Raw genomic sequence first — 10,732 nt, 5'->3', positions numbered from 1 at the left:
TTTTTGGTTTTTCGAGACATGTATAGCCCTGGCTGTCCAGGAACTCACTCAGTAGACCAGGTTGGCCTCGAACTCAGAAATCTGCCTGACTCTGCCTCCCAAATGCTGGGATTAAAGGTGTGTGCCACCACTGCCCAGCATTAGTTTGTTCTTAACTACAAGGATTCTTTTTTTCAGTTTGGCAGAACAATGAATTCAAAAGTAGCTGTTTCTAATTAAATTTGGCTTATACATATACTAAAACTATTAGACATTTGTAATGACTTCCTACATGTTTATACCTGGATCATGCAATTCAACATCTTACCTTACAATAACTTGATTTAAAGTTAGATATTTAAACTATTCGTGACTGTTTGCAAAGGAACTAAAAATACTTATATTTTTCCATAATTTTTTGAGACATAGGTATCTATAAATTATATTACATAAACATTTCATAAATCAAAATGTTAATGTTGGTCTCACACGAATGCCATTTTACCTGTTTAGAAGATTCTCTACTTCTTGAACTTCTGGTATGGTCTCTTCATCATTGGGAAGGACACGGGGCAGAAATTTTCTATCTTGGAAATCATACAGCATCACAATAATAAGACTGTTCAACTTATCTGCCTACCAAGGGGAAACACACATGGAGAAAACTAAAGAAACAAAGGGCTTGCAATATGACTCAGAGAATAATGCTTGCCTAGTATGATTTGGTTCCCCCAAGCGTGAGAGTGAATAAGGATAATAGCAACATTTTATTCTGTTATTTTTCATAACAGAATAAGAACATGATCATTTTTACACAGTATGGTTAGATTTAGAAATAGAGAGAAGATCTTCAAAAGAAAAAAAATATCTGGTTTGAGAGGAAAACCTCAAAAAAGACAATTTGAGGTATATGAGTCACAATGGGGTTCAAAACTTAGAAGTAGGGGGCTGGTGAGATGGCTCAGTGGGTAAGAGCACCAAATGCTTTTCCAAAGGTCCTGAGTTCAAATCCCAGCAACTACATGGTGGCTCACAACCACCCATCATGAGATCTGACGCCCTCTTCTGGTGCTTCAGAAGACAGCTGCAGTGTAATTATGTATAATAATAAATAAATATTAAAAAAACTTAGAAGTAGAAAATAACATGTATTTTAAAGAAGTCTCAACACAATGCAAACTATTCTTTAGATCTGAGGGGGTTTGTGTACTTCTCAACATAACAAAGCCAACTAATTCTAAAAGTCGTTTACTTACGATTGTGGTACTTGAGAAGATGTAGCTATCTATTAATATACTTTCCAAAATATCTTGATCTGAAAGACAAGGGAAAAGCCTGCTACCCAAAATATCAAATCTGAAAGACTTTAAATTAAATAAGTAATGTTGTAAAATTATTTTCATATCTAATATACATCTCAACTGCTAATATATCATAATTTTTTTTAAAGATTTATTTTATTTCATTTTTATGTGTATGAGTACACTGTAGCTGTACAGATCACTGTGAGCCATTATGTGTGTGGCTGCTGTTGATCTCAGGACCTCTGCCGGCCCCACTCACTCTGGCGTAATTTTCTGCAGCTGTCCTCAGACGCACCAGAAGATGGCGTCCGATCTCATTATGGGTGGTTGTGAGCCACCATGTGGTTGCTGGGATCCGAACTCAGGACCTTCGGAAGAGCAGTCAGTGCTCTTACCCGCTGAGCCATCTCGCCAGCCCAATATATCACAATTTTAACAGCAGGATGAAACAGTTATACTCTTCATGAATCCGGCACTCTTACAATTCAGGTTCCACATAGATTCAAAGCACTATCTGAATAATTAAAGTAGTCATAAAGGAATTCTAACCTTTAGTTTATGACCTTTGATGACATTAAAGGAGATATAACTAATAATATTACCCAGTAGCGGGGCCGGAGAGGTGGCTGAGCTCCACCTGCCCTTCCAGAGCATCCTGGTTTGATTCCCAGGACCAAACTGTGGCTCACAACTACCTGTAACTCCATTTCCAAGGGCATCTGGTGCCCTCTGCTGGCCTCCGATGTCACTATATGCACAACCATGTCCATGAAAAATTTGAAATGTGAAACAACCTTTCTCTTTTCAGTTTTAAGTCTTGCTGACATGTTGTATTAATTATTAAGTATTAATAACTTGTTCTGGATTTTGTTCTGCTTATGAGAGAGGTTGGTTTATTTGAGCACCCTTGTTACTTAGCAAGGTTTTTGCTAGCCTTACAATGGGAAGTGTTTCTCTTCCTCTATTCCTTTGTACAACTTTTATTACATATAATTTTCTAAGTATCTGGTAAAACTCACTAATGAAGGCACGGATGAGATAGATTATGCAAATGACAGGAGTTGCCATGTAAGGATCTGCATAAGGACAGTCGTCCAAACAGCAAAGGACAGAAAAAAATGACTCCATGGACACCAGGGGAAAACTGGTAAACGTATTTTTAACCATTCCCTAGGTTTGTATTTTTTGATACATTTAAACTATAAACATCATCTATGCTTTAATACGGCAAGCAGAAAGTAAGCCCTAGCTTTACTCCATTCAACATTCATGAAAAAAAAACAGTGATATTGTAGATGCTGGATTTCAATCTTTACTTAGGAAATGAGAAAATCAAAGAAGACTAATTTTGAAGTGGAGACTGTAATTCTCATAGGAAATCTTTTGAGAAGCATAATACATATTTAAGCCACAAGCTTTGGAGACAAAGTAATGTTCTCATTTCATTTATAAGCAAAATCTGTTTTTGTCACAGAAACTATAATTTCTATAAGTGTGACAGACTTCTGACATGGAAGGTGTGTGTGGGCTCTAAAACACTGCCCACTGGAGTCATTGTAAAATCACAGGGCAGAATGGAGGAAAACAGTACATGATTTCGCCAGTGTTACATTTGATTTTCAGGACTCTTGCAAAAAGTGTCACCGCTGACTGCCTTCCGTACTACGCAGGAAGCGTTAACTTTAGACATCTAAAGTTATATTAGCATTCTTACTCTGAAATATCAATTTAAGTAATAGCTATACTTTATTCAATGTATTCTATGTTTTGGACATGTGAAAGAAACTTGACACCCATATAGATAAAATAAAAAATAATAAATCTACAAATAAATATATATACTTATTATTTATATTATTTATATATTATTTATATATACATGTATATGTGTGTGTGTGTATATATATACATATATATATATATATGTATATATATACACACACACACACACATATACATACACACTCTGACAGCTCTCCTCACAGTGGGACTATCTCGGTATGTCCTATCTACAGTTATCCTTACACTTGGGAGTTGGCAGTTAATTCCCTTGAAGGAGCTCTGGAGACTTGAGTCTAGCACTTTGGAGACAAATTAGAAAGGAGAATCCTGCTTAAATTTGGCACTCCCAATTAAAGCTGTTGGCTAAGAATTAAATAATCTTGATTGGGTTGACTTAGTTGTAGTATTTACAGTTTAAAGACTGTACTTTTCTTATTCTGTCTCTGCCCTCTCCCTTGAATTTGTCACTCCTCATGAACTTAAAATACAAAGTGTAAACACACAAGAACATAGTGGAGCTACATGGGGCGGGGGGATGATTAAAGTGTAGATTCCTACTCTTCTCATTAATGGAACTGGTCCCTGGTTTTATTGATGTTTGTTTTTTTCTTTTTCTTTTTGAGAAGTGCTTGGCTCTACAGCCCATCCTGCCTTGGAACACCAAATCCTCAAGGCTCAGCGGCTGGGATTACAGGCCTATACAACCATGCTGGCTCCTGTTCATTTTAATGACTGCACTATACCTAAGGACAAGTGCAATAAAACTCTCTAGTGTTCCTTAGGACTCTTTCATTTTTAGACGGTTATAATTAACCAAAGATACACATATGACTAAAAAATGGCATGTTTGAGGGGTTAGGCCACATTCTGCATTCCATTAATTTCCTTGCTTTCTTCCCCATTATGCCCCCTCTCTTTGCCTTCCCCTGCCCCTCAAACCCCCATTCTCCTAAAACAGAATCTCACTCTGTGGCCCAGGTTGGCCTTGAACTGAGCATAAGACACCAGGCCTGGTTTTGCTCTTTTCTTTTAGCGCTGACCTTCAGAACTGGTATTACTCACACTTCAGGGTACTGAAAGCCAACTCATAGGACAAACGCTGAAAAGATTCATCCTCGGTGTGGGTCGAGGAAGACTCAAGGAGTTCATTTCCGTAATTTATTATGACTTTGTCTGGCGACTTTTGGAGCCGGATACCCTGAAAAATGTTCGCTGCCATAACGTACACGGAGTCAGGATAGCTGGGTTTTTCTAGGACGACGGTTGAAGATTTTCTTTTGGCGACTACGTTCCCTGACATCTCCAGGGAAGCGAGTTGGGAGATCTCCTCCATATTCTCTTGGTCAAAAAATTCCATTTCACTCTTTGGGTCCACCATGTTTGCCCCTGATGTCAATAACTCAAGCTTCAAGTTCAATTCAGGTGATCCAGCGAGATTGCTATCCTTGTAGTCTTAAGCATCATCTCTGAGAAAAGAAAAGGTTATCTTGGTAAATCTGTTTCCATAGCACCTCTCTTGATGGCCCCTTCCTTCCTTCCTTCCTTTCTTTCTTTCTTTCTTTTTTTCTTTTTGGTTTTATTTATTTATTTATTTATTTATTTATTTTTATTTTTATTTTTTTCAAGACAGGGTTTCTCTGTATAGCCCTGGCTGTCCTGGAACTCACTCTGTAGACCAGGCTGGCCTCGAACTCAGAAATCTGCCTTGCCTCTGCCTCCCAAGCGCTGGGATTAAAGGCATGCACCCAGCTTGATGACCCCTTTCTTGTGATCTTAGAGTCGTAGCATGTACTAGCCCATCGGTACATCCCATACTTCCAACTGCAAGGAAAACTTGCACTGGTGGGGATGGAAGGGACAGCTGGAGAACCTCACCACCACCACCACCACCACCAACAACAACAACAACATCACAACCACCACCACCCTAGAGTGAATTTTGCCACAGCCCATTAAGGACAGACCCACTAGGTCCCCCTAGCCTCCATCCTCAGCATCCCAGGGAGTAAAGGTCCCATCACCTCCGCGAATCCGCCCTTCTCTGGGGTTGGGATGTTTCCCCGGGGCTCTGGGGCAGCCTCTGCACTTGGGGCGATGGAGGCGGTAAGAGGCCGTCGGGAGCCCCGGGAGGCCGCGGCCCGCGAAGGCCGTTTGGTTCAAGTGCAGCCACACCACCCGCCGGGTTCGGGCCGGGGGTGGGGAAGGAAAAGCGCTCGGAGCCCGCGCCAGCTATGTTCGGGGTCCCTGAGGGAGACGCTGCCTCCTCGGGGCTCGCCCTCGCGCTCCGGGGAACACTGCTCAGGCCGGGCCCTCGGCTCTCTCCGGGTCCCTGAAACAAGGCGGAGCTCTGGGTCCCGGAGGGGACGCTTCCTGTGACTGCCTCGGAGCTCGTGAGGCAGCCCTAGTGGGTAAGGCAGCAAGGAGCCAGGAGCTGGGTCCACAGTGGACCCTGGATGCGGAAATTTCCCGCAAGTCTCCCAGAGGCGTGGGCGGGTCCCACAGGGTGCCCGGATCTCCGTGGCAACGACAGGGGCGGGGTGGGGGGGGGAGGGCTATGCGCTCCAGGCTTCCCGCGTGGGATCTGGTAGAAGTGACTCTTCACCAGTTTCATGTGCTCTCGCTGGCTGGTGACAGCCGTTCATTCCCTCTTGAAAGTTCAGGCCAGTGTACCTGAGTACTCTGGCTTGGTCTCCTTCATTAAACACTTGGAGATATTTTGAAGCAGGTGGTCTAGTTCAGCGGTTTAACTCTCAGGCACCGGAATCCCTATTAAAATGCAGCTGACTGGACCCATCATTAGGGATTCTGAGTCTGGGCATGGGACTCAAGATTTTGCTTTGTTTGTTTGTTTGTTTATTTTTGTTTTGCAACTCTTGTAATCCCTGTGCAATTAGCCCAAAGGCATGGAGGACTTCTGCATCTGTCCCTCAGTATCTTACCAACTCAGTAAACCTTTGAGAAAGGCAAGGTCTTCTGGTAGGTGGCCCCTGTTACTTTAATTGCTTGGGATCTTTAAGCTCGGGGTGTGTGTGTGTGTGTGTGTGTGTGTGTGTGTTTTCCCTTTCTTCCCTCCACCCAGGCCTCCCCTCCTTCTCCTCTCCATTCCCACTGCTCCCCTTCCCCAATTCCAAACTCAGATCTTGATTTTTCTGCCTCAACCTCTAGGCCTCAACCTCAGAGGCCTGCACGCAGGTGAGGATTCTCTTTGCCTTGAAAAGTCTCTTCTCTTTGTCTACCTGGTAAACTCCTACAAAATCCTTGAAACTTGGCCTTTTTCGACATTTACCTGTAAATTGGAATGTAAATTTAGTTGCTGAGCCAGAGATCCAAAATAACAGTGGGCTTAAACCCAATGGAAAGTTGACACTCAAGATCCTGTTGGCCACTGGCTTGGTGGTACTGGCCTTTAATCTCAGCACTTAGGAGGCAGAGGCAGACAGATCTCCATGATCCCAGCCTGGTCTGTCGAGGGAGTTCAAGGCCAGCCCAGATTAAATAGTGAGACCCTGTCTTAGTCATCTTCATCCTCAGCCCCATCTCTACCCCATACCCATACCCTCCCCCAACCCCACTCCCATCTCCATCCTCATCTTGATGGTCTGACTCTCCTACACAAAGTTATCAGGGACCTAGGCTCCTCCTAGGGGTTTCACCCAAGGAAAGTTAGTGTAAGATGGTTCATCCCAAGTCCACTTGCAGGCAGTGATAAAGGGGAGAAGTGGGAGGAAGACAGCATCCCCATGCCTTCCAAGGACAGGACTAGAAAGATGCATACATCAGTTTGCTTGGTTCCCACTCCAGAATTAATCACAGAGCATGCTTAATAACAAAGGCTGGGAAATGCATCCAACTAAACCTCAAGGAAATTCCTGTAAGCGAAGAGGGGATTCATAATGATAAAAAAGTGTTTTTCTGTTATATGCATACCTCTTCCCCCTGATTTAACAAGTATTTATTAAATCTTACTTTGTGCAAACATACAGACAGAGCCAGGGACCTGCCATCACAACGATGTGATAGTGAGGGAACTCAGATTTGGCACCGTTCATTTTTCATTATAGATATCTGTGTACATACCTATACTGACCTTCTCCCTTCTTTCCAGATACAAAACATACACTCTAAAATAGTTCTGCTAGATCTTTATCTTCATTTTATTACATACTTCTGTTTTTCTAAGATGCTGAGCAAAATGCTATAGTCACAGAGATTACAAATATGGAAAAATCACTTGTAGGTCATGATATGTTTTACTGTGTATCACATGGTTTACAGTCTAATCTGTAGGGAATGTGAGACACTAGGTAGCTATAAACTTCTAAGTATTGTCTTTTGGAATATAGTTTGAGGAACTTCTTTTATGTGATTGTTCAATGTGTGGCACTTTGCTATACTGAAAATGAGATTGAATAAGAAAACCCATACTCCCTAAGCAGAACTTAGGCAAGTAGCTGTGTTAGGAAAGTCATGGTTACTGGTTATTTTAATCACATGTGTAAATGATTATAATCCTGCTTCCTTAGCTCTTCTGGTTTATGGCCTCATTGTGGACTTGCTGTACTGAAAGTGGAGGATACAGAAAAACATATTAAATTTCAGTGTACACCACAAACAAGTAACCATAGCAATAAGTCTGTGCATTCAGTTGTTGCAAAAGTTGGGTAATAAAAATAGGTAGTCTTTGTCTAAATCACACTTTGTAACATGATCAGAACATTAAGGTAGAGATGATACAGAATTCAAAATTAGACACGTAGGGCTTTCTGCCTGCTAAAGGAACTTAAAGAATGGTTTCCCTCAGGAGGTAGAATATTTGAAATATTTATATAATAACATTCTTTACATTTGACTGGGAATACTAGTATAATTTATCAATGTAATATTTGATTACTTGCTTAAACTTAATATAGATATAGAAAACTATGTCCAGGAGCTGGAGAAATGGCTCAGTGGTTAAGTGGTCTTCCAGGAGACCCAGGTTCAACTCACAGCACCTACATGGCAGCTGTCAACTGTCTGTAACTCCAGTTCCAGGGCATCTGACACCCTGATATGGATATACATATAGGCAAAACACACATGCACATAAAATAGATAAAGTTTAAAAAAAATTTTTTTAGGGGGTTGGAGAGATGGCTTAGTGGTTAAGAGCACTTACTGCTCTTGCAGAGGTCCTGAGTTGAAATCCCAGCAACTACATGATGGCTCACAACCATCTGTAATGAGATCTGATGCCCTTTTCTGGTGTGTCTAAAGACAGCTACAGTGTACTTATATATAATAAGTAAATAAATAAATCCTAAAAAAAATTTAAAAGAAGAAAGCTATGTCCAGTTCCACTCTTGCTATGGAAGGCATGGAGGACTATGAGATACAAAGGGCTTAAATGTGTCATCTTAAACACTGGTCCTCAACTTACTATTGATAATTGAAAATAGCATTATTTGTCTTTTCCAATATAAGATTTTTATTATTTGGGAATCTCATATAATGCCCAACAATCACACTCACTTCCTAGTCATTCCAGGTCTTTCCCTCCACCTCTGTGACCTCTTTCCTGCAAAGGAGGAGGAGGAGGAGGAGGAAGAGGAGGAAGAGGAGGAGGAGGAGGAAGAGGAGGAGGAGGAAGAAGAAGAGGAAGAGGATGAGGAAGAGAAGGAGAAAAAGAAGAGGAGGAAGGGAGGAGGAGAAGGGAAGAAGGAGGGGATGAGAGGGAGGAGGAAGAAGAAGAGGAGGAAGAGGAGGAGGAAGAAGAGGAGGAGGAAGAAGAGGAGGAAGAGGAGGAGGAAAAGGAGAAAAAGAAGAGGAGGAAGGGAGGAAGAGAAGGGAAGGAGGAAGGGAGGAGAGGGAGGAGGAAGAAGAGGAGGAAGAAGAAGAAGAGGAAGAGGAGAAAAAGGAGGAAGAGGAAGAGGAAAAGGAAGAAGAGAAGAAGGAGGAAGAGGAGGAGAAGGAAGAAAAGGAAGAGAAGAAGAAGGAGGAGGAGGAGGAGAAGGAGAAGAAGAAGGAGGAGGAAGAGGAGGAGGAGGAGAAGGAGGAGGAGAGGGAGAGGAGGAGGAGGAGGAAGAGGAGGAAGAAGAGGAAGAGGAGAAGATAAGCCAAATTTGTGTTGCCCATATGCTCACAGGAGCATGGCCAGGCCCTTAAACAACACTGATTTCTCCTCACCCCACCCCCATCAGAAGTCATGAATTTTGGAGTGCTATACTTCAGCATCCTTATAATTTTTACGCGTTCTCTTCTATGGCTTCTAAAACTCTAAGCTGTTAGTTTTTTGAGGGAGTGAGTGGGCTGCATGTAGGAGTGGTCACAGAAGCCTTCTATGACCCTTGCCCCTGTGAGTCCGCAGTCATCAGCATTATTGCAAATCGTCTTTGTTTTGTGTTTTTGTTTTGAGACAGGTTCTCACCCTGGAGCTGCAGCTGGACTGGAATTCACGGAGACCCAGCCTCTGGCTCCTGAGTGCTGAGGTTAAGGTGTGTGCCACCACGCCCAGCACATGGTTAATTTCCATTACAGCACTTTTGGTCCTCACTTTTTTTGTTTTTCACTTGTCCAACAAATTTATTTCTAAAGGTGTGGATTAAGAGAAAGAGAAAACATGGAACACAGAAGTATAAGACACACCAAAAGTATAACACACCAGTAAACTGGGCGGTGGTGGTGTACACCTCTAATCCCAGCAGTTGGGAGGCAGAGACAGGCGGATTTCTGAGTTCGAGGCCAGCCTGGTCTACACAGAGAAACCCTGTCTCGGAAAAAAAAAATACCAGTAAATTGTGGGTTTATGTTATAAGCTCAATCAAGTACTCTAGAGAATATCCTGTATGTACAAAACCCAGTAAATTAAAAATGTGTTCCTTTAGCAAGGCTAAACTGTAGCCTAGGCTGGCCTTTGAGACAAGGTTTGCTGTAGCCTAGGCTGGCCTTGAGTTTTGTTGCTGAGGATGACCTTGAATTTCTAATCTTCCTGCCTCAATCCTCCCAAATGCTGAGATTATAGGTTTGTCACCACACCCAGTTGATAATGGGCTGGGTATCGAACCAGGAGCTTCATGCATGCTAGACAAACATTCTACCCACTGAGCCGTATCTCCTGGGTATATTATGGTTTTAAAGAGTCAAAATATCCTGGCATCTGCACTTTATTCACTTTATGAAAAAAGTAAGATATGATATTTAATGAAGGTCCTGCCCTAATATTCAAAATGTACAGTCTAGTAGACACAAGATTCCCTTGTGAAATGTCAGAGCTTATTATATACTGTCCTAGCATTTAATTATGTTTATAACTACTGAGAAGAAACATGAAAAATTAAATTATTATTTAGTCTTCACTTGAATTTTGAGTTTAAGGACCATGTGGCTGAATAAAGAAAAGGTGATACAGAAAAAGGAAAACAAAACCAAAAAGAAGATGTGATGCCCACACACACAAATGCACACACCACGGAGTATGATCAGACCACATGAAACCCTTCCATTTGCACAAAAGTGGACAGAACCGTATCATGTTATGTTACAGGCAGGGTGTGTTTCAGATTCTGCAGCACAGAACTATACTATATACAAGCTATTATGTATTGGAGAAGAACTAGTGAAAGACCCCCATGGGGAGACCCCCACTCAAATCTCAGGAGGACGTGCACCCAAGGAAACACAAGAGATCG

At 42.0% G+C, this 10,732-nt stretch overlaps 1 protein-coding gene across 3 annotated transcripts in view; it reads right to left on the bottom strand.

Moving 5' to 3' along the window:
* Nucleotides 1-5,471, bottom strand: part of Nsun7 (NOP2/Sun RNA methyltransferase family member 7) — a 47,491-nt gene extending 42,020 nt beyond the window's left edge. The window contains exons 1-4 of one of the 3 annotated variants that reach the window (XM_031342487.1): nt 5,087-5,471; nt 4,128-4,531; nt 1,236-1,294; nt 485-615 (exon numbers count right to left, since the gene is read on the bottom strand). In XM_031342487.1, coding sequence (XP_031198347.1) covers nt 485-615; nt 1,236-1,294; nt 4,128-4,443 — 506 coding nt within the window. In that variant the 5' untranslated portion in view covers nt 4,444-4,531; nt 5,087-5,471. Of the gene's footprint in view, nt 1-484; nt 616-1,235; nt 1,295-4,127; nt 4,532-5,086 lie in introns of those variants that run through there. The other 2 variants (XM_031342488.1, XM_031342489.1) reach the window with 2 other exon arrangements.
* Nucleotides 5,472-10,732: the final 5,261 nt, after the last annotated feature.

This window comes from Mastomys coucha, unplaced genomic scaffold (genome assembly GCF_008632895.1).
Source record: "Mastomys coucha isolate ucsf_1 unplaced genomic scaffold, UCSF_Mcou_1 pScaffold22, whole genome shotgun sequence".
Classification (NCBI taxonomy): domain Eukaryota; kingdom Metazoa; phylum Chordata; class Mammalia; order Rodentia; family Muridae; genus Mastomys; species Mastomys coucha.
The sequence above is the reverse complement of the archived record's forward strand: the minus strand, read 5'-3'. Positions and strand labels throughout refer to the sequence as shown.